Consider the following 23031-nt stretch of genomic DNA (forward strand, 5'->3'; position numbering starts at 1 on the left):
AGACTGTGATGGTTAAACACTGACAACCGTAACACATAAACGATAGATTTTTATACACACATACTAATGACACAACGAGGTGCAGGTGTGGAACACAAGGGAGGGCGAGGCCACACGGAGAAACATATACACACACACACACGGGGAGACATTTGGGAAGATGGGCCGTACCGTGACACTCACCTGCACTCGATTACTACTACCTTATTTTACACATTCAGCATTACTGCTGAATGTGCGTTTTGGTTACCCCCCAAATAGCCATTTGGTCTTAAAATATTTCAGGGTGGTTCATACTTGTCTGGTTGTGTGTGGCAGTCCCTGCGACCGGGCTTATGAGTAACGGATACTATTACTGCTGCTGGGTCACTCACGTTTTGTATTGAAGAAATGTTGTGTATTGAAGTGTATTCACTACACTGAAAAGGAACTTCATGTCATGAACTGGTTGCGTGTGATGAGGCCACAGCCCCGCTCCTAATCCTCTCTCACTTATTATTTTTTATAGCTGTCACAAAGGTTGCGCTATCTGCTTGTACAAATATCCTCTGATGAGAGGGAGAAAACACTAACTTGCACTATTACTATACTATTACGATAACACAGAGAAAGTATTCCAAAATAAAATGTATGTATTTTATTACTTCCACTATGAAATTCCCATTATAGGTGTCCTATTTTAGCTAATCCTAACAAGAACAAATTGTTTCTTTGTCACTTACCAGCATTCTGACTTGCCTAATGGACATTAATTCCCAATAAGTCCATAGGTAGATAACAAAATCAGCATTTTTTTATACATAGCCTTTATACATATTAGCTTTCTTAGTGTGGTGAATGAAAAAAAAAAAACTTAAATTATGTTAATTTTCCAGAGTGCATGTAAGTAGATAAATCTAATTAACTGTAGTAGTCACACATAAAATGAGGAAATATTTTCATGTTACTGTCACATAACAATGTGAAAGGATTGATACAGGGATTTTTATGTTAGTATCATTAATAGCACATGATCAACAAATTGTGGTACTGTCATATAACAAAGATATGTGACTATGCCACGAGATGCACTCTCTCATATACACTACAATATCACAACTAGGAGTGAAACTGGATTGGATATTTGGATTTGACCTCTCACTTACTCTGTGCTAACTCTCTCTCAGGGTGTAAGATATCATTGACAAACATTTCTATTCTCCTTAAAACAAACAAAAAAAGTCCAAGCCAGATACAGAAACAGACAGGCAAGCTACATTAGTTTGAACAGGATGCAGGACTCTGTGGGTTGAGACTTATATTCCTGTATGTGATTGTACATCACCAAGTTTTTCTCATCTGAATCCCATAACATACTGAATTTAGAAAAAAGACTATGATGCATCTGATTATGTTATGATTCAACTATGATGCATCAAAATGCATGGTTCAATAAGGCAGTCTCATGAGTTCAGCAGATCTCCAAAAATTGTTTGGCCTTATTTATTCCCCCAGTGTCTAGCTTTGACGCATTCTCAAAAAAATGTAATATATTTTTATGGCTTAACTACTGTTTGTGGGTTTACCTTTCACATTGACATACAGTCTCATACTGAAATGGGCAGCCTTTGTCATGGTTGATTTGTTGATTGTCACTGATGTGCCTATGCTCCAGAATGCTGCAATATATGCAGTTGACAACTGCTCAGCACCACTAAAAGTAAACATGAGTACAGGAAATCCTGGGTGGAGAAGAGCAGTGCCATGTTAAATATATACCCTAGTGCCTGAGCAGCAGGGATGGCACCACTGACTCAAAGCACAGCAAGCAGCTGCATGCAGTCACTGTAGCTTTGCCTCAAACTTGCATGTTCACTTGATCCACTGCAGAAATGTTTGGACACACACTCATACACACAGACAGAGTAAGCTTTATTTTTCTGGGCCTAGCAAGCTGCTATTTATGTGAGATGTGCAAATCCCAGGAGAACAAGGTAGATTCTAGAAGGGAAAAAAATTGTGGAACCTGGAAGGAACAGAAAGAGAGAGTCTAGAGAAAATAATTTAATGCATAAAACTGTGCTTACAAAGAATCCCAAATCAAATGCTCATAAAGCAGAAGTTAAACTCTTTTGTGCAAAGATTTTCTTTCTATGCCAGTCTGACATTCTATAAAGCCTGCACACTGGTTGGTATAATTCACACTTGTCATTTTCAGGAATAAAAATAGGAAGCTTTCATTAAAAATTATCAAGTCATGCATCAGTGTGTAATTCACAACTCTTCCTGTATCTGTGAGGCTCTCCCAGTGGCTAAATTAGATTGAGTCCTGCTTTGAAGAAGAGTGAACTAAATTATACTGAAAACACAATGATTGGCTAAACAGACTAAGTATAGATGCATAAACATTAAACATTACCTGATCAGTTTAAAACCCATCTACATATTTTTATATATTTTCATATGTATTTTAATGAGAAGTAAGTAGCATGCAAGAATCAGAAGACAGGCAATACCTAAAGTACTATATATCCAAACTAGAGTGTGTAAAATAATGTCATAAATCTGACAACCTTTTTACCATTAAAGTGAATATGCCTTGTGCTACATTTGAAAAGACTTCAATGCATGCAAGTATTCATCAGCTGATAGTAGCCCTCCCTCTAGTGGAAATAATGTGTATCTACACAGACCATATAATCAAGAAACTATTGAATATTCTGTGTCGTGCATGTCAAGAATTCAAATTTTCATATATATATATATATATATATATATATATATATATATATATATATATATATATATATATATATATATCCAATGAAGATTCCAGTTGAGTAACTGTAGTGTACAGTAGTAAGAGATTGTAGTAAGTTCCGAAGAAACAGGAAGTTTAGTCATCTTTGTAAGCAAAGTGACCTCTGTCCAAAGTGTCCTCTTACTATAGTACACTGCAATTACTTAACTGGAATCTTCTTTTCATCTTTGTACACACACACACACACACACACACACACACACACATACACACACACACACACATATATATATAATATTTGTAAATACAGTGTAAACAACATCAGAGCCTATCAGAGTCCTCCATTACATTTAGCATAGATGATCTGATACTCTTACTAGTTTAACTTTTTTTTTAGTGATTGTCTTATTTAATCTCACAATATATTTCATCTCATGTGAGCTCAGGTTTGACGTCATCAATGCTTATTAACTTCAGAAAGTACAGCAAGATGATGTCTGTTTCACTGGAAATGAAAGAAATGGCTTACAGTATTCCTGTGAGATAATATATATTAAAGAATACACAAACAATCACAATTGTTAAAAAACCTACATGGTGCTTTCTCAGATAGGATTTAAATGCATCCCAATGTTTAAGGTACAAAATTGTTCACATAAGCTTTTAGTAAATCTACTTGCTTATTTGATGACTATAATACAGGCTACAGTGCTTTTAGAATATCAAAGATCTAGCAGGTACTAAAATTGCATCTTGGCCAATGAAGTGTACAAACTATAAGTAATATCAGATTTCACAAGCACCTTAATGACACTGAAGAGGCTGTGTTCAGCATTTCCAGTATTCTGTGTCATCCCCAAATTCTGTTTAAGCTCAGTAAAATATTGAATGAGAATGCATTTCTCGATACTTAATCCATGGTCTCTGAAGTCCAGAATGGCTAAGAGCTGCTTCTTACTGGAAATTGTAAAGATTTATGAAGATTATCTCACATGAAATGTACATTATTATGGGCTAATATGGATATCACCGGAACATAGTGACATATAGAATGAGACAATGTTCTTACCTGATATCTGGGTAATTTTCAACTAATGGTTTTAGGAGATTTTTTATGTCTCTCCCATTTTTTTGTTCAATTATCTTACTTAACTGATCTCCTAGTGGGTGAAGCCAATCTAAGGTTGACTCCTGAGCCCAAAAAGAAAGATGTATAAATGTATTAAAACTGTTAGCCTGTATATGCAGAAATATGCAGAAATAGACTCAAATAGATATAGACTATATAGAGACTAAAAATAGGATAAATAGAAATAGTCTATGCAGAAAACCTTTCCACCTTAACTCCTAAGAGACAACATCTTACCATTTCACAGAACAGACTCTTGAGTTCTTCCCACTGTTGTCTAATTTTAGCAGCTGCATCTTCATTCTTTCTGCCTTTGCAAGAGTACTTATTTTTCAGTAGTTGCGATATGTATTCTTTCACAAAATGGTAATGAACCTCATTGGCAAATGACTGCAGATCAAGAAAGTATTTTTTAATAGACAATTGCAAATAAATCCTGCAAATCAATTTGCCTATAAAGCCAAATGATCAGACTCACTTGTGCAGGTAGTGGTCTCATAGATTTTTTGTATCCAGAGTAAATCTGTATTCTGTTAATTAGTTCTTTGAAATCATTATCTGTGTTGAGCCATTTTTTGGTCATCATACTGTTCATGTAGGGCTGGAAGAAGTCATTGTAAAACTTTAATGTTTAACTAAAATTAGCGTTAGAATGACAGTAAATATTAAGATACGAGTGCCTACACTGCTTACAATTTAATTGGCTGGATTTTTCAGAAACAATATAGCAATATACAACACAAACCAAATAATTTTAATCTGTTACTTCTACAGCCAGTGCAGCCCACCTTAATTTCAACTCTAAACTGCTCTAGCAGAGCCTGCCTCAGTCGGAGAACTAGTCCATCCATCTCACACTCCAGATGCTCCACCTGATCTGGACAGGTCCCCTGATAGCCATTCATGTTATCTCTGAAACAAGCACATATCAGACAGAGGATTAATGTATCAACATAACCATATATGTGCTAGGCTGGCACTATTACTTTGAAAATCTTAATGTTTGGAAACCATGCACATCACAACATTTTATAAGTGTGTTTATGATGAAAACCCAAGGACTTTGTGTCAGGTCAAAAATATAGTGATATTATGTTTGGTATGCCCACCCAGAAAGGATGTAATGCATTTTTAAAAATGCTGCTTTTACTGATGGTGTACCTGAGGGTACTGAAGCTGTTGATATAGGCAATGTGATATTCAGCCCACAGACAACAATCCAGTAAGTCTGAACACAGTAGAGAGCTGCTCTGCTTAAAAAACTCTTCTTTGAATCTATGTAGCAAATGACAGAAAGACAGAAATGTTTTTTTTTTTCTCAGTGGATGCAAAATGAAGTTGGCCAATATTATGTTCAGACTTTAGCATATATCATAGCACAGAAAGAATCAGTATTCAGGTCAGCATGTTTAAGTTTTGTTTACCTTTCAGGAAAGGGCTTCAGTGTCTCCAGACAGATGCATACAACCCTCTCTTTTAGCTTCACATCAACTTTCCAAGCATTCTCGGCATATCGGGCTAACATCTAAAAATAAACGAGTCCAATCACTGCCATTGTCACATTCTCTGCCATGCTTCTTTGCCTGCTCCAGTGCCCTGCTTTGCTGACCACCATCTTTGCAGGGTTCCTCATCCCACATTCATCAGTTCTGCATACACCTTGTTACGAACTCTTTAGCCTCCACCATGTTCCCTGCATAGTCTCTCAGTATTCTGCTGTGTTTTGAGCCATGCTAGTGATTCTCTGTTATCCTTTATTATTCAGACTCATAGGCTGTTTGCTTTTGCTTCCTGTGCTTAGCTTGTTTTACAGTAGCCCAATCTCTGGTATTTTGATCTTTCTTTGATGTTCTTGGACCAGGCTATGGTTCCCCCTTCCTGCATTACTCTACAGTCATAGCTATAGTGCTAAAGCTAACCTTTATCACATGCTTGAACAACTACTGGCTAATTGCACTCACCCTCCCATCATAATGAGGTTCAAAGACTGGTCAAGGCTCACATTCAGCCCACCCTCCTGCTCACACTAGACCCCCATCAGTTCTCCTGCCGTACAAATAGATTGACAGAAGACACAGTTTCTCTTAGATTCAATACAGCACTCACCCCATATGGACAGACCCTTATGTATGAATGCAGCTTCTGGCCTTCAACTCATTCAGTACCTTCATCCCAATAAAAGATGAAGACTCTAGGCATCATTACACCTTACTGGCAAAGACTCCACTCACTCTAAACCATTGTGCTCCAGAAAGCACTGACGTCCTATCACACCCTTCACCTTGTACACTCATGGCTGTGTCGCTAAGTATAGCTCCATCATTAAGTTCACTGACACACCATTAAAAACAATGAGACCGCCTACAGAGAGGAGATAGACCTCAGCACTACATGATACACTGATAATAATCTCTATTAATAATCTCTATAGACCGATAATAATCCCTATGCATACAGAACATTCCAGTGGAAAGGTGAGTAGCTTCACATTCCTAAGAGTACATATCACACAAAAACTCACTTGTTTACACCTCATCTTCCATCATATAAGAAAAGCCAACAAAAAGAATGGGGAAAGTCAAGATGTCTCTTCTGCTCACAACAGACATGTACAGGTGCACTAGGGTGGGCATTCTAACCAACAGAACCATGATGTGGCATCACAGCCCTACATGGAATAGTGAAGACTGCCTGACACATCACCAGAACCACTTTCCTACTGTGCAAGACATCAATAAGAGATGTCTGAAAAAAATGCTCAATATTGTCTCAGAACTCAGGAAAACGATTCCATAATATTTAATCCAGTACTAACAGAATAAGGAATAGCTTTTTCATGCAGGTTGTAAAGCTATTCACATCACACAAACATATAATAAAAATTACTTTCTATTCTGACCTCTTGGCACAGTCTCCTACCTACTTTCAACATGAGACTGTAAATATCTATCCTTCATTATGAACTGTCTGTGTAAACAGTATTATACTGCACTGGCTTTTTACCCATATACAATACTTAAATCCCACTCTTAGCACAGAACTGTAAATACCTACCCTTCATTCTGAACTCTGTAGAACAGGAAAATGCTACATCTTCACATTACCTAGACTAAAACCCTTATTATTTATGTGCAAAGGTACTATTAGTAGGTACTATTAGTAGCCTACTCTTAACTTGTTTTACATTTGGTAAAGTTAATTTTTATTAACATATATGGAAGATTCAATTATATTGTTATAGGAATTAAGTAATAATACAACATTCATTACAGTACGACCTATACTGTAATCTACCTCACATACTTTAGCAATATGAATGCCAGAACAGACCATATTATCTTTGTTAGATCTGCTTATGGCCTTCTCCTTTCTGTCAGCAGTGTACTGTACACCTGGTGTGACTGGACTAAGTACTTCCGTATGTGCAATAATTTCCTAATTTCCATTATCTTTCCTAATGTATTCTGTATAAATGTCACATTATCTGCACTAGACGGATTTTTACTGCACTATTAGTTATACCCAAATTACATTACATTAGATTATACATACTTTGCATCTATGATGTATGATGACAAAGAAGTTTAATTGAATCATTTCTTTGGAGTTGCTTTCTGTGGATTGTTTGCCTGTTTTTGTCTGTTGCTGTGCCAATAGAGATGTTTACAAATACATCCTGCCTTCTGTTTATTACAGTCATAAAGCATCTCGCAGTTTGAAATGAGAGGTATACTAAACAGAGATGTGAGGAACCAACTGCAGAGGTAATCAGGAAAGAAACCAGTCACAATCATACAGCCAGAAGCATAACATAGGTACAGGTAGAGGTCAGTCAACAAAGAGGCAATCAAACCATAGGGCAAAAGCAAACATTAAAATGTAATCCAAAGCATAGGCTCATGACAGCACAGACTACAAAGCAGTCACTCAAAACTGACCACTACCAAACAGAGGCAAGACTGCGCACTGAGATCACACATCAAGGATTAAATTCACACAAGGACTGATGACAAACTAGGAACAGGTGAGGACAATCAGGTGACAGAACGGGGAGACAAGCTAGAACTCCGTGGAGGATGACCTCAGGTGGCCAGACATGGCATTGCCATCTATTTTTATCTTGCTTTTGATAAAATACTTATCATTGTATAAAACTTAAATATAATGATTAAATATTAGTGAATGAACAAGAGAATACAACATAATGTAATTAAGCACTGACATAAAATGTAAAATTAATACTGTAAAGGCATGTTTTACATACCCTACAAATGTTCATGTGAATTTCAGAGGTGGGGAATATTCCATCTTCCATTCCCTTGGGTATTCCTTTCACATTCCATATTTCTTCCTGTTCGAGTTTAATGATATTATCCAAAGAGGTTTGTATGTCTTTCTGATAAAAAATATATAAATAAACAAAATAAAATCATAATCAACAAAAACATGAGATTACTTTTCAGGTAGCAGGTTCCTGTGGCTCAGGTGTTTCTCACCTGTAGACAGTCACAGTATTCTTTTTTAATCTGGTCTAGAAGGACATCAGACAGTGGGGTACCATTCTTCTCATCCATCTCAGGCTGCAAAGAGGGACTACCAAGAATGGTCTCACTGTAAGGTAAGATAAACAAATTAACATGGTGGGTGCCTGGTTTTATTGTCAGGGCAATCAACAAAACCATTTCTTAATATAGTGAGTGGTACTTCTCACCTACAATAGCAGTTGATGCTGAAATCCAACATGACAGAAAAATCATTAAGTTCAGTGACCTTTCCTAGAAGTCCTTTTAGGTGCTCTCCTACAAATTCATGACAGGATGAACTGTAGGTTTCAAACACATTAAAGTTTGTTGGATACAAGTTCACAAGCTCTGACTTTACATTCTCCAAAAGCTCCACAATTCTTTTACCCAGAAGTCCCAAGTGTACAACCAACCAGGAAGGGTTTTGCTCATGGCTGTCCAGGGGGACTCCACTGAGAGTGTCCATTACCCCTTCCTGTACTGCAGCCCTCCAGATATCTCTCCATTCCCCCATCCTCCCCACATCTCTCTCTCGCTTCTCTTCCTCCTGGATGATAGAGGCTGTGTAGCTCAGCAGTTTCTTGTTGTTTAGGGGCAGGGAAACAGAGTGCCGGACAATGTTGGACACTTTGTTCCTCAAAGTCTCATAGAGCAGACTCAGGTCTTTCTCTTTATGGCTGAGATTCACCTGGCAGGACTCATCACCCTGAGTTTCCTGCTCATGCTGAAACTCGAGTCGCAGAGACAGCAAGTTCGGATAGGCCTCTTCCAAAGAATCACTTTTTAAAAGTTCATCAATCTGCAGAACTATAATGGAGGGTTTAAAGTATTACATTATTTACAACATGTGTCACTTCCTCTTACAACATACACTAAAAAGTAATAAACTTCAAGCAGAGAGAGCGAGGGGTAGTGAGAAGGAACAAAGTAAAGGATTTACCTGACAGGGGTTTTGGAGGGATATTATGGATGAGGGAATCGCAAACTCCTAAATTCTTAATTTTGTCTCTCTTTATTACATTCCCATTGCTCTTTTGTCCATGACTAAAACTCTTTCTCAAAGATGAGATAATTCCAAAGTTCATAGGTAAAGCTAAAAAAAAAATGAAATGAGAGAGACTTAACTCTTAACAGTAAATCAGTACCTGCACTACTCTATAAGTTATAAGTTCACTTCTGACAATAAGAGGACTACTTTACAATTCATTACAGACTGCTGCCTGATGCAACTCATAATCACACATATAATCTAAAGGGATAAATAATCCTGGAAATGTATTTTATTTATTTTTGCATTATTTTCAACTAATTTGAAAATTACTTTACAGTTACGTAATTTTTGTATTTTAAATACATGAATCTTGTTCATGCATTTAAAATACATTTTTAAACGCATGAAGGAAATATTACATTATTCCTCAATCTTATGCTAAATATTCACTTGGCATAATTCACTTGACATAATTCAACAGTTTAAATAAATAAAGATGATAAGGTGAATTCATTTTACTTGTCTCAGAAGGAGAGACAAGCTTTGTGTTGGATGCAGCAATGGAACATTTGGTCCCTGGTTCTTCTTTTGCTGTGGACTTTCTCCTTGGAAATTTCCAAATCAATGTCTTCAAATGGCCACTTGAGTTGATCTCATCCTTCTTTAAAGGCTCTGATGTGGGTGTGAACTCCTGGCACTTGCTCTCTTTAAGTTTGTGATCATTCACTCCTTTTTCACCTTCTGCCATTCTGTCACAGATTGGAATTTTATATTATAAAGGAGACATTCCAAGTGAAATTTAATGACAGATTCAGATCTATCCATTCAATCATGTACCAAACTATTTATTTGTGAGTTAGTTTCCCAATATTTCAAGTTCAAGCCAATAATGTTAATGAATTTCATAAGTACCCTTCAGCTGTGGCATGAGGGAGCAAGTGACAGAACAGGGCCTAAGGAAAAAGGGACAGGGAGCACCTTCCTGTAAAAGGCACTCTGGCAAAATACAAACAGATAGACAGATCTTTTTTTTACAGATACGACTATTACATGCAAAAATATAATTGTTTAATGCTTAAGTAATCTTTTTAAATTTAACACAGCTAAGTGTATGATATGGTTTGATATGAATTATATGGTTTATTAGCTTGTGTAAGGGGCTTGTCCTTAACCATCAGTTTTGTTGGATGCTGTTAGTTGGTGAACAACCTTTCCCAAAGTGGACTGGCCCACATCTAAACAACATAACTCAAACTGAATAAAAAACAACTTAATGTGTTCTTTTATAGTGTTTCCAATAATGTCTGGCACTTGTATTTGCAGCCCATGAGTCATTTAGCCCAATATTACTGACCTGTACTTGAGTTTGCAGTTTTTGGACACTGCATCATTTCCCTTTGTGTATACTAATACTGTTCTTTATGAAATTGATTTGATGCTTGGTTATATTGCGTGTAGGCTTGTCAGGTATACTAAGTTAGAGATTCCTTAATTTACTGACCACTGTACCTTTTTGTGTAAGAACCAGTTGACTCTTACACCTGTATTTGATCTTACTCCTGTGTTTACTCTTACACCTGTGTTTGCTCTTAGTCCTGCGTTTGCGCTTACAAAACTGAATTATAGTGTGTCTGTTAACCATGGTAACCATGTCATTTTTTTAATTGCAGAAAATATCTGTATAGAAGGTTATAAATCCATTTGAAAAATTTGAAAATTTGAAAAAGTTTTTTTGTACCGAGCTTAACACTAGCCTTTGTATTGTGAATCCTAGCCACTGTTCGCGTTCCAAGCCTCGTGTTTTCTCTGCATTTCGTGTAGTTGAACATGTATTCTCGGACTCTGCATATTGGCACACTGACTGAACTGTTCTAATGACTCTGATTGTGGATTTGCCCTTAATCTTGCTCTTCTCACTGTATGCGTCTGCCTTGTGATCGCTCCATGTTACCGCAGGCCACCTGAATGGTGGCTGAAGTAGCACAAATATAAGAATATGTTTATGCTCTATTTTAAAGGTACTTGCACATCTTCAAAAAAATGTCAGCACATTTATCCAAAGCGACTTACAATTATGACCGAGTACAACTGGAGCAATTGAAGATTAAGGGCCTTACTCAGGGGCCCCAACAGTGGCAACTTGGCAGTGGTGGGGCTTAAACTAGCAACCATCTGATTACAAGTCAAGCACCTTAACCACTAAGTACTGAAATATGTTTTAGTGTTAGAGCATTTACATTTTTGGAGGGATTTTGCTTTCACTTCACATCATATTTCAAAGTACAAAACAATCTTCTAGACTCCAGCTATGCAACATCTGCTATTTAGATTTGAGGGGGGAAAGAAAAGGTTATGTTGCATCCATAACTATTAGATATATTGCAACAACATTAAATTATGTTTTCATGGATATTTATCTGTCATATTGCCCAATTCCTCAACACCCAACCCAGGACTCCACCAATCATGCCAGATCGTCATCACCGGAATATTGAACTCACCTGTGTACTTGATTTTTTAAGCCTGTCTTGAACATTAGGACACTGTGAAGTATTGCCTTTAGAGTCCTATGCATACTGAGCTTTTTTTTTTATTATTGTTTTTCTGTGTACCTTGACTTTGTGTTTCCCATTTCTGATTTTTGCCTGCCCGTTTTGGATTCTGATGGCTGGATTATTGGATGGTCTTTATGGTTTTTTGACATGGACTATTTTTCCCTACTTTCGAGTTACACTCATTTTTTTGTGATCGTTTCCACTACCTGTTACTACAGTAAATCCCTGTTTTTTTTTATCCATGAGTGTATGATTTTTGCCTGGCCTGTAACATACTCACCTATACTTGAATTTCTGACCATACTTGAATTAATTTTTAGGTCTTTCAAAAGAAAGGTATTGTTCACCCATACACACACACACACACAATAAAATTGTATCTTGATAAAATTTAAACACAGTACATTTACACTTAATAATCAGATATGTATTTTGTAATTTGTAATGGGTGTAAATGCATTCATACCCTTAACAATCAACTTGTTGTTCTTCCATGGAAACAATGGCTCACTCTTCCAAAACTGCGTTTTATATATACATCTATTTGTTTTGCAAAACCTTGAGAAACAATACTTGTAATTATGTAGCTATAAATGTCAAAGTTTACACTGAACACAATCATCAGAGTAGAAACCCATGGCTCTCTTATCTGCATTGTCTGACTTGGACTAATATCTGAACATGTTTGCTGAGTGGCATATATGCCATACCTATATATGGAACTGTATGACTTATTCTTACTGCTTGTTTTTGTATTACAGTAATAGTATATCAATTAACAGCTGTCTTTTGATTTCTGTTTAATTTAATATTGCCTTAGGTAAATTCCCAGTTTGTCTATCAGACAGCATACAGTTCTGGGTCGAGTCTGGCTTTCATCCACCAGTGTATATTAACTTCCAGGTAGATTTTAGGCATGTGGGCCAGAATAATATAGATATATATCTATATAGGTCTACTTGTGGACCTATTTTGTCAATGATGTGGCCCAGCATTGACACAACATTCCCAACAAGGAAGAGGGACATAGCATTGTAAACTTGAGGTACATTGACACTCATTTTATTTACATTTTTGGATTTTTGCCCCAAGACTAATTTCACAAATTGCCCACTACCAAAGATATGGAAAACAACCAACATAAGATATTTGAGCAGTTAAAATTGAATAGCTTAAGTGTAAGCATTTTATTTAACACATTATTTTATATTGAGCAACTAAAAAGCTAGCAATTTTTGTTTAGAGAAGTTGATCCAAAATACATGATGTGTGCTATAAGCAGCATAGTTAACCATATGTGTGATTTCAGATCTTTTTTGGGTAGCTTGATAAAGTTTGCTAATATGTGATGGAAATGTAACAGATAACATTTAGGTTGATTATATATGCTAAATTGTCCTGTGTGTGTGTGGGTATGTGTGTATATATATATATATATATATATATATATATATATATATACACACACACACCCACACACACACACACACACACACACACACACACACACACACACACACATATATATATATATATATATATATATATATATATATATATATATATATATATAAAATGTGTGCATGTATGTCCAGTGATGGTTGGTGCTCTGTCCTGGTCTTAACCTCCTCTCCTTTCCCTGCACCCAGTGCAGTCCCCCAGGGGGCTGTGCTTTCTGACAGAGAGTAGGCTTTGCGCAAATTGGCTGCCGCTTCTCATCAGGTGTATGAGTGGGTAAAAACAAAAGCGATATTTGTAAAGCGACCTTGAGTTTGAGAAAGGCTCTATATAAATGCAACTAATAATAATAACAATAATAACATTTGATAGCCAGTGAAAACTACATATCTTTACCACTTAGATGGCATCAGTAAAAACCATGCTTTAATTACTTATTTGCAGCTTCTGATTCATTTAGTTATTTATAAAATCTTCATATTCAAGTTGATTTGTTATTCATAAATGAAGTGTTCATGTTGTGAAGATGATGTGATCATAATTTTGTTAAGAATCAATTGTTTGTCATCCTGGTATTGTGAATGTAAATATTAGATTAAAATCTAATTAAAATATTTAATTTGTAAAATTATTTAATTCATGACAAGTGTATAATTTCAATATGCAAATTGTTTTAGGATATATTCTTCTATTTTAAGTCTGGCTCTTGGTGATTTTTTACATCAAAATTAACTGAAAACATGATACATTGGCAGGGGTGGTGGCACAAGTTTACTAATGGACCGAGAGTGGCGTTTAACTCCACTTTCCTTCTCTACACTTTCCATCTCCTCTTTTGAAGTTCATGCCATTACAGTGTCTTTCCCCACCAAACTTCTTATCATTGTCATCTACCGCACTCCAGGTTCATTGATGAGCTCGACATCCTTCTGAGTCATTTCCCAATTGAAGGAAATCCACTCATTCTCCTTGGTGACTTCAACCTTCCATCAGACAAGCTGCATTCCTCTTGCATCCTTCCACTGTTGACAGCATTTGACCTCACCCTCAACCACTCTCCTCCGACTTGCAAAGCGGGCAATGTTCTGGACCTGATCTTCACCCGTACCATCACAACATCGGACATCGCAGTCACCCCCCTCCACCTTTCGGACCATCACTTTCTATCCTTCTTTCTCTCCCTTCCTTCTCTTTCCATCCAGTCCTCTCCAACATGTTCCTCCTTCCTCCATCGCAATATGCACTCCATAACTCCCTCACCCCTTACTTCTACTATTTTGTCCATTCTTCCTCACCCTGACTCTCTATCCTGTCTCTCTTTGGATACAGTTACAAATACTTCCATTTCTACACTCTCCTCATCAATGAATCTTCTGTGCCATCTCTCCTCTAGACCCGCTAAGTCCTCCCCACCTGCCCCCTGGCTAACAGAAACACTTCGCTGCCACAGGAGTGAACTAAGGACTGCAGAGAGGAAGTGGAGGAAATCTCGCATAGATTCAGATCTTAGCTCATACAAGTCTCTCCTTTCCAAGTTCTCACTGGAAGTAACATCTGCAAAGTCATCCTACTACAGAGAGAAATTTGAATCATCATCTGATCCATGCAAGCTCTTCACTATTTTTTCTTCTCTCCTTAATCCTTCCCCCCCCCCCCCCTCCTCATCTCTTACTCCGGAAGATTTTATCACCTTCTTTGAGGAGAAGGTTGCAGCAATCCACCAGTCCTTTTCCTCTGTTCCCACTCCTCCAACTATGTCCATTCCCCAGCATCCAACTCTCTGACTTCTTTTTCTCCTCTCTCCAAATTCTTCAACTCCTTACTTCCAGCAATCCAACTACATGTCCGCTGGATCCAATTCCTTATGATATGTTCCAGACAATCATAAGAGATCTGCTTCCTTTCATCTCTGCCATCATCAACATCTCCTTATCTTCTGGATATGTGCCTACTGCATTCAAAACTGCCAGGGTGGTACCAATCCTCAAGAAGGCCACACTTGACAGCTCCAGCATTACCAACTACAGACCGGTATTACTTCTGTCTTTCCTATTAAAAGCCCTTGAATGAGCAGTTTTAATCAATTGTCTCTTTTTCTCACCCAGAACCAGCTGCATGATCCCAATCAGTCTGGCTACAAACCGGCACATTCTACAGAAACGGCCTTCATAGCGGTGACTGAGAAACTTCACGCCGCTAAAGCTGCCAAACAGTTATCTGTTTTGATTCTTCTAGACCTTTCAGCAGCCTTTGACACAGTGAACCACAACATTCTTCTCTCTGTTCTTTCCAGGCTTGGTGTGACTGGCTCTGCTTGGAGATGGTTTCAGTCCTATCTAGATGGACGGTCCTATCAGGTGACATGGAGCAGATCCACATCCAAATCATGTAGACTCTCCACTGGTGTTCCACAAGGCTCAGTATTGGGCCCCCTTCTCTTCTCTTTGTATACTCGTTCTCTTGGTGATGTAATATGGTTTCTCATGGTTTCTCCTACCACTGCTATGCTGATGACACTCAATTATTTCTTTCTTTTTCACCCTCTGACACGCAGGTCTCCAGATGTATCTCGGCATGCTTGACTGACATCGTGTCATGGATGACAGCCCACCACTTGAAGCTCAACCCCAGTAAAACTGAGCTTCTGTTCATCCCAGGTACTCCCAACCCTTACCATGACCTCCTTTGAGAACTCCCTGGTATCATCATCCGAAGCTGCCCATAGCCTGGGCGTAACTTTGTACAACCAGTTGTCATTCTCAACTCATGTTTCTAATCTAACCTGGTTTTGCAGATTCTTCCTTTGTAACATACGAAGATTCGACCCTTAAATTCGCAGGAAGCTACTCAGGTGCTTGTGCAGTCTCTTGTGATCTCAAAGCTAGACTACTGCAACTCGCTACTTGCTGGTCTTCCTCTAAGAGCCATCAAACCTCTACAACTTGTCGAGAATGCAACAGCACAACTGGTCTTCAATCTTCCGAAGTTCACACGTTACTCCACTGCTGCGCTCCCTTCATTGGCTCCCTCTAGCTGCACGCATCAGATTTGAAACCTTGATGCTTGCCTACAAAGCCAAAAATGGACCAGCCCCTTCATACATGAGGTCAATGGTCAAAGCCCAATCTGTACCTTGAGTACTTCGAACCTCAAGTACGGCTTGGGTTGAAATACCTTGCTTCAGGTCTCATGGACGACAAGCATTGAGACTATTTTCTGTCCTGGCTCCAAGATGGTGGAATGAACTCTCACTTGCTGTCCGGACAGTAGAGTCCCTTGTAGTCTTCAAACTCAGACTGAAGACCCATCTATTTGCAGAATATCTAAAGGACAACTGACACTGCTCCCTTATTCACTGACTAATTTAGTACTTATTGTAGGGCATTATTTATGCTTTTTTAACAAGCTCTAGCATTTATTTATAGCACTTATCATTGTTTAAGATAGACCTTATGTTTTTGCACTTCTAGGTATCAGCATTCATCCCTGTATTCTAGTTCATTGGTATGTTTAATTCTAACCTACTATACTGTACTTGGATATATTCTATGAGTAAATGACAAAGCACTTTTGTAAGTCGCTCAGGATAAGATGGTCTGCTAAATGCCATAAATGTAAATGTAGCCTAATATACAAATTGTTTTAAAGTGAAATTATACATGAATAATTCAAATTAAAATATTTTTGTAAAATATTAGATATTAAGCCAATTTTACATTCACAATATTAGGATAAGAAGCAATCAATTCTTAACGAATTTAAGATCACACCTTCATTTAGTTCAGCTGTCTTTAAATCAAAGTGCGCAGCAAATATGTGATGTGAACAACCTCTTTTTGTAACGAGGGAGGAGGGGTGATGTGCGAGTATTTTCGAAGTGCGGACGCGCTGGATGGTATGGGAAACGGAACTAATGACTGATGCCATAATGAACGTGACTAAGAAAATAATTAATAACAGATTTAATAAGAAACGTGCAAACAAAAGCGAATAAGGGAACCGGGGAAAAGGGGCGTACATTTAAGGAAGACTAACGGAGAACAATGGAAAATATAACGAGTAGCATAAAGACGTACACAAGCGGGAATAACAGAACCGGGCTACGTAAGATCAACAAGCAATATTTACGACGAAGAAACAGGTAACAGAACTAAACAAGGAAAGCAACATGCAGCAAGAGTAAATAAACACAATGCCCGATAACTGACCAGAAACCATGAAAGACACTCTATGACCAAGACAATGACCGACAAACACAATACGTAGGGAAGGGGTTTTTATAAGACCACAATCAAGGATAAATTAGAAACAGCTGGAGCCAAAGGGGAGGAGACACGGAGCCACGGTGGCTGACGAAAAGCCCGGAAGTGTCTAGGTTGCCCGGGAAACGGGAAACGCTCCGGTCTGTGGACGTGACACTTTTACAAATATGGATCAAGTTCAGACGCCGAACTGGAAGCTGCGAATATGTAACTAACTTTAGAGTCGATCAGAAATGCAACAAAAATAATAAAAAATATTTTCTTGGTAACTAATTAATAAGAAAATTAATTTTCATTTTCAAAAAACACAAAATCTTTACAATTTCTCTGACGGTGGTGTCTATAGAAAACCTCTAGCGGGAGCTAAACCTGTGTGTAGCAGTAGAGAGGTTCCACATGATGAGGAAAGAACGAGCCAGAGCAAGCTGGAAGTTAGCTAGCTGGTTATTGCATGCCAAGCGATGTTAAAGTTGTACTAGTTCATCTGACATATTTGTTCATCTGGTTCTTAAGTCGAGGACACAACAGTGACCATATTTTCAAAGTAGTCCAATTTCCTTGGAAAACCACAAACCTGGATACTCTGGCTGCAGAGTATGCAACGGAGTTATTTTACTGCCGAAAGTCAAGGGCACAGCTCATTTGCTCTCATGCTCTCACAGTCAAATGTGCTTACTCAGATTTACCTTGCTCTCATACAGCTTTCTCCTGTTCTGCTACAAAATCGAAGTGTGTTTTTACCCAGAGTACTTTTACTTAACTACAATATTTAGCTGATATGAAATACCTTGTCTAGCTTAAACATAACACATAAACTAAGTATTACAAAGCAAAGAACAGCTGTTAAGTGTTTTTGTACACTGAATCAAAATATGTTTTCAGACTGGGATTTTTTGTGCCATTATGTTTACATCTACATGTATGGCATTTAGCAGATGTGATCCACCAAAGTGCTTTTGCATCTACTTAGATAGGACAAATAGTTTACAACCAGTTATACTCCCATGTCATTATGTAGGCTTATAGCAGGCCTATGGAAAACCAGTAACAAAAGTAGAGCTCCTCTATGTTGGACTATTACTGGACATTGAAGGAGGGTGTTCAATATTGTACATATTTTAAATATAATAACAGCCTTGTTTATGAATAAGTATACTTATTGTAAAATTCACTTAAAAATCATGCCTGAGAGGAACATCTTTAAAACAGATTTGAATTTGAAAAAGAACCATGAGGAGCACATATTTAAGTTTGTGAGATAAAAATATATCTATGTATTTTGTTGCCTGGTGTTTTGTTGCCTGAGTTTTGATGAAGTAACCTGCTACTTGAGTAGTATTTATTAAATTAACTTTTACTTAAGTAATAATTTAGATGACTACATTTACTTCTACTTGTGTAATTATTATTTTAAAGTAACAGTACTGTTATCTGAGTACAGGTAACCATTTCAACCATTTCACTGTGAGTTATACTGTGTATGACTATGTATGTGACAAATAAACCAAACTTGAACTTGTACAGTTTCTGGCTAATCAACCCACCTCTGCTCACCACTAAGTCAGGAGAGCCTACAGCGAAGGCTCACAGTAGTTAGCTTAGACCTGATCATACAACATTTCCAAATTGTAATTTTGCCATTACATTACTCCAGATTCTTATAATAAAAATGACTAAAAGATGATTGAATGATATAGACTAATATGGGAAAATGTTCTTTATGAGTATAGTGGTGTGATCTGATTTGATTAATTTGATTTGTTGATTTTATAGCGCTTCAAAAAGTGATATATACCTATACTGAAAAGATATTTTACACAAGTTTGCCATCCCATTACTCCAAATTCTTACAGTAAAAACAAATGATTGTAACATCAGGTACATAAGAAAATGTATTTCAGGAAAATAGTGGAGTGATTTGATAACAGTTTGATTTGTTTATTCTATAGAGCTTTAAGAGGTGATTATATAGAGAACCAATTAGACATCTATCAGAATTTTGCTATCCCATTACTCCAAATTTCTACATTAAAAATATATGAAAGTCATTTCTTAGGTATATGAGAAAGTGTATTTTAAGAATTTAGTGGAGTAGTTTGATGACAACTTGATTTGTTTATTTTATAGAGCTTCAAAAGTGATATATAGTGAAGCAAATAGACATTTTACACAAATTTGCGAGATTCGTACAGTAAAAACACTTCAATTTCATATTTTAAATACATTGGAAAGTGTTCTCTATGAATATAGTGAAATAGAGGAATATAGTGGAGTGAATTTGCACAATTTTGCTACATACTTTCTCCACATTCTCACAGTAAAAGCATAAGGAAATCTTATCATGGGTAGCTAAGAAAGTGATCTTCATAAATATCAAAATCTTCATAAATTAAGAAATTAATTTTAACAGGGAAGGTTTGAATTTCAACTAGATTTAAGACTTTTCTCTTCCATGTGTTTAAACATATATATTTTTGTTTACTTTTGGTGCATTAGACTTCAGTAAGATATTTAATTAAGCTGTAGACCACATTTCTTTTAGATTTTCAGTCTCGGCACTAAAAGTGCAAGAAGATTTCCCTCCTAAGTCATTTCAGAAACAAGTTATTTAGAAGAATAAGTAAATTATTTTAAGCAGTTTCTAGCTTTTTTAGCTACATGCTCCATTAGCCTACTGACATTTTCTTGTTAGCTAACGTTAATTTGCAGACCAGCGTAAATTAAACATTAGGTTTCAGGCACTGTTCCATATTTTTGTGATTGAGAATGCACATTACAGACCTCATAAATAAATGAGACTATAAAGTGTACTGTAAATAATAAGACTAAACAAAAATTTTCTAAGGGGCACTTGTGACTCCACTCAGACTCTTATGCAGAGATTCGAGATTTGACTCAGACATGCACCCTAGAGATTTGAGACTTTACTCAGACTCGTACAAAATTACTTGTCAACATCTCTGCTTTATACATGCTAAGTTATTTTGAAATGAATTTTCTTTTGTTTATTTGAAGATGAATTGCAGATTACTGGAGTTCAAATAGTAATTTTTCTCATGTTATGTAGGCTAAAGTAATTGATATCAGATGACAACTCCTGCTTACACTTCAGTGATAATGTGCTGTGAGTTTAGAGAGGTCCAGATTACGATCCACTTTTCAAGAAACACCCTTCTCATTTGAGTACTGCATAATTTCTATTGTAAGTATTATACTCTACACAATTTCAAAATATATGAGCATTTCCAAACAAAAGGGCACTGTGGAATCATTTATTCTCACCAATGACAAAATCTAGGATATTTGTAATGATTGCATTAAGGTTAAATGGGATTGTGTAGGGAGGTGGAGCATAAATCTTGTTTGTTGTGGGTGAGCAGTATGGACAGTATAAAGTGGCTGGATATTCATCTTATTGGGGAGCTACGCACAAGTGAGCAGACTACGCACAAGTGAGCAGACTAGTTTGCGCGAATTGATCTAAGCCCATGTAAATGGTATGAATTGCTAACAGCTTTGCTGAAGTGAAGACTGTGATGAAGTAAAACTACGGGAGTGACGCACTGTTGCATTGAATGAGTGGCCTGGGGTGATTGTAGGGCCACATGCAACACTGAATTTTAATTATGTGGGGTCGACCTCTCCTGTGGGTGTGTTTAGCTGTAAGCCTAATAAGATAGATTTAATTTCTTAAACTGGGAAATATTTTGAATGCAGTTAGGAGCACTGCGGTTAATAAAATTTAAAGTGTCTTTATATTTCCTGTAATTTGAAGATTAATCTTTAAATCTTTAATTCTAGATTTGTATTTTGTTTCTTTGGGTTGTCTGTGAGCTAAAAAGGGAGGGCATCAATGCATGTGAGGCTGTAGTGTGTAGTGTAATGAGTGTATTGTTTGTGTGCCACTATATCCTTTTGCTGTGTGAAACTGTGCAGTGTAGGTTTTTAAGTAAAGAGCATATGATCACTCTCTTAGTTTTTTTTATTAAGAATGTAGAGTATAGCCTTTAATGGTTGCCCTCCTAGCCATATTTATGAGTAGAACCCAGGCCATCTGTGTTGATTATATTATTTAAAATCTGAATGGAGTGATTTTAACACCATTCAGTCCCAAACTCTGTTTGGGACTGGCTTTATTGCTGTGGGTATTTAGTAATCTAGTAGGGTAAATTGCCAGAACCTACTGTCTTAATAAAGGTGGTGGCAGTAAGTACGATACTGAAGTAAGGAAAGAATATTACATGTTTTCACTGGTGGAGCCTAGCAATTTGCTCAGCAGGAAAGGGCTAGCAATGCTGGACTGCTGGGGAAGTGACTGTTATTTATATAGATAAAGGTATGTACATGTTAATGTGTTAAAAAGTAACAAAAAAGGAAGAGAAAATTATTTTAATTACGGATTATTTTAATTACATTGTAGGAGTGTTTAATGTTCTTTGGGGAGTTGGGGCATGTCAGTAAAAATTTCACTGGTGAAAAGCCCTTAACACCTGACTGACTCATCTGACTGACTTCTGGTAGTATTGTGCATGATGAAAAGCCAAGAGCAATAGCATATTTCTCAAACAATGAAAGCAGCAAGTTTGTACACGTCCAGTATGTAGATACAAGATGGTGCAGTTTTGTAGCAAGACACGACAATTCTAATCGCTGGGTAAATTTAAAAGATAAGCACATATGTATGAGAGTCAAATCTCACCTGAGAGTTTTTTGGACTACCTGTTTTACATTTCATAGCTACAAAATTAGCTACCATTAGCAATGACCAAAAGCAATGACTTATCATACTGGCCTGTTAAAATACCTAATAATTCTAGAGACAAACTTTGTGTTCTCAACACCAATGGCAGACTACAAGTTCGAAAAGCAATTAGAGCTGCTTGAGTTCACTCCTATGGGCCTAAATGGTTAAATAGGTTATTTTACTGCAGTAGTTACGTGTAGCTGTTTGTTTGTTTGTTTGTTTGTTTGTTTGTTTGTTTGTTAAATATAACACAAAGAACTGTGGCCATAACCATAACCTATCCCAAACAGCATATAATAATTAACAAACAAATAAATAAATAAATAAATAATCTTTATCGTTAAAAAACATTAAACATTCGTTAATGTCATTAAACATTCTTCACAGTGCCCTTAAACTCAATGTTAGGTTTAGTCGTATAGTAAATAATTAGTGTGTCATATCTGTACTAAAAAATACGTACCCAAAAATTCAAATTTAGGTGCCACGATTTCCAATCATATAAAACCGTTGTTGCATTCAGTGCTGTATCCACGAATTTGACGATAAATATGCTTCCGTTTCCTTTTTTGCTCTTTCAAGAACTCGTTGGTATCGCTTTTTATTCTGCAGCTATTGTGGTGTGGCTT

The 23031-nt window shown here is 36.9% G+C and overlaps 1 protein-coding gene across 6 annotated transcripts; it reads right to left on the minus strand.

Moving 5' to 3' along the window:
* Positions 1–1878: 1878 nt before the first annotated feature.
* Positions 1879–23004, minus strand: si:dkey-45k15.1 (exocyst complex component 3-like protein 4). Of its 6 annotated transcripts, XM_081724961.1 has the most exons (16): positions 22866–23004; positions 10296–10336; positions 9903–10132; positions 9333–9485; positions 8806–9199; positions 8581–8691; positions 8366–8480; positions 8134–8265; positions 5294–5394; positions 5031–5144; positions 4658–4781; positions 4348–4470; positions 4107–4259; positions 3810–3931; positions 3544–3697; positions 1880–2005 (listed from the first exon to the last, which is right to left on the minus strand). In XM_081724961.1, exons 3-16 carry the CDS (start codon positions 10129–10131, stop codon positions 1937–1939), a joined length of 2094 nt encoding a protein of 697 aa, XP_081581087.1. In that variant the 5' UTR covers position 10132; positions 10296–10336; positions 22866–23004; the 3' UTR covers positions 1880–1936. The 6 variants fall into 6 exon arrangements, with proteins under 6 accessions (XP_081581085.1, XP_081581087.1, XP_081581082.1 ...); XM_081724959.1 differs by having other exon boundaries at positions 1879–2005; positions 8134–8220; positions 8581–9199; XM_081724956.1 differs by having other exon boundaries at positions 8581–9199.
* Between the last annotated feature and the right edge of the window lie 27 nt (positions 23005–23031).

Source organism: Electrophorus electricus, chromosome 12 (assembly GCF_041902795.1).
Source record: "Electrophorus electricus isolate QZ-2024a chromosome 12, ASM4190279v1, whole genome shotgun sequence".
Lineage (NCBI taxonomy): Eukaryota > Metazoa > Chordata > Actinopteri > Gymnotiformes > Gymnotidae > Electrophorus > Electrophorus electricus.

Bases quoted from the DNA above. Each gene is read 5' to 3' on its own strand.
- si:dkey-45k15.1 (XM_081724956.1), bottom strand. From the start codon at position 10,131: ATGGCAGAAGGTGAAAAAGGAGTGAATGATCACAAACTTAAAGAGAGC. The intron at 9,200-9,332 runs GTAAATCCTTTA...CCTCCATTATAG, and splicing joins CCCTCCAAAACCCCTGTCAG to TTCTGCAGATTGATGAACTT. The intron at 4,471-4,657 runs GTGGGCTGCACT...GACTTCTTCCAG, and splicing joins AGTTTAGAGTTGAAATTAAG to CCCTACATGAACAGTATGAT.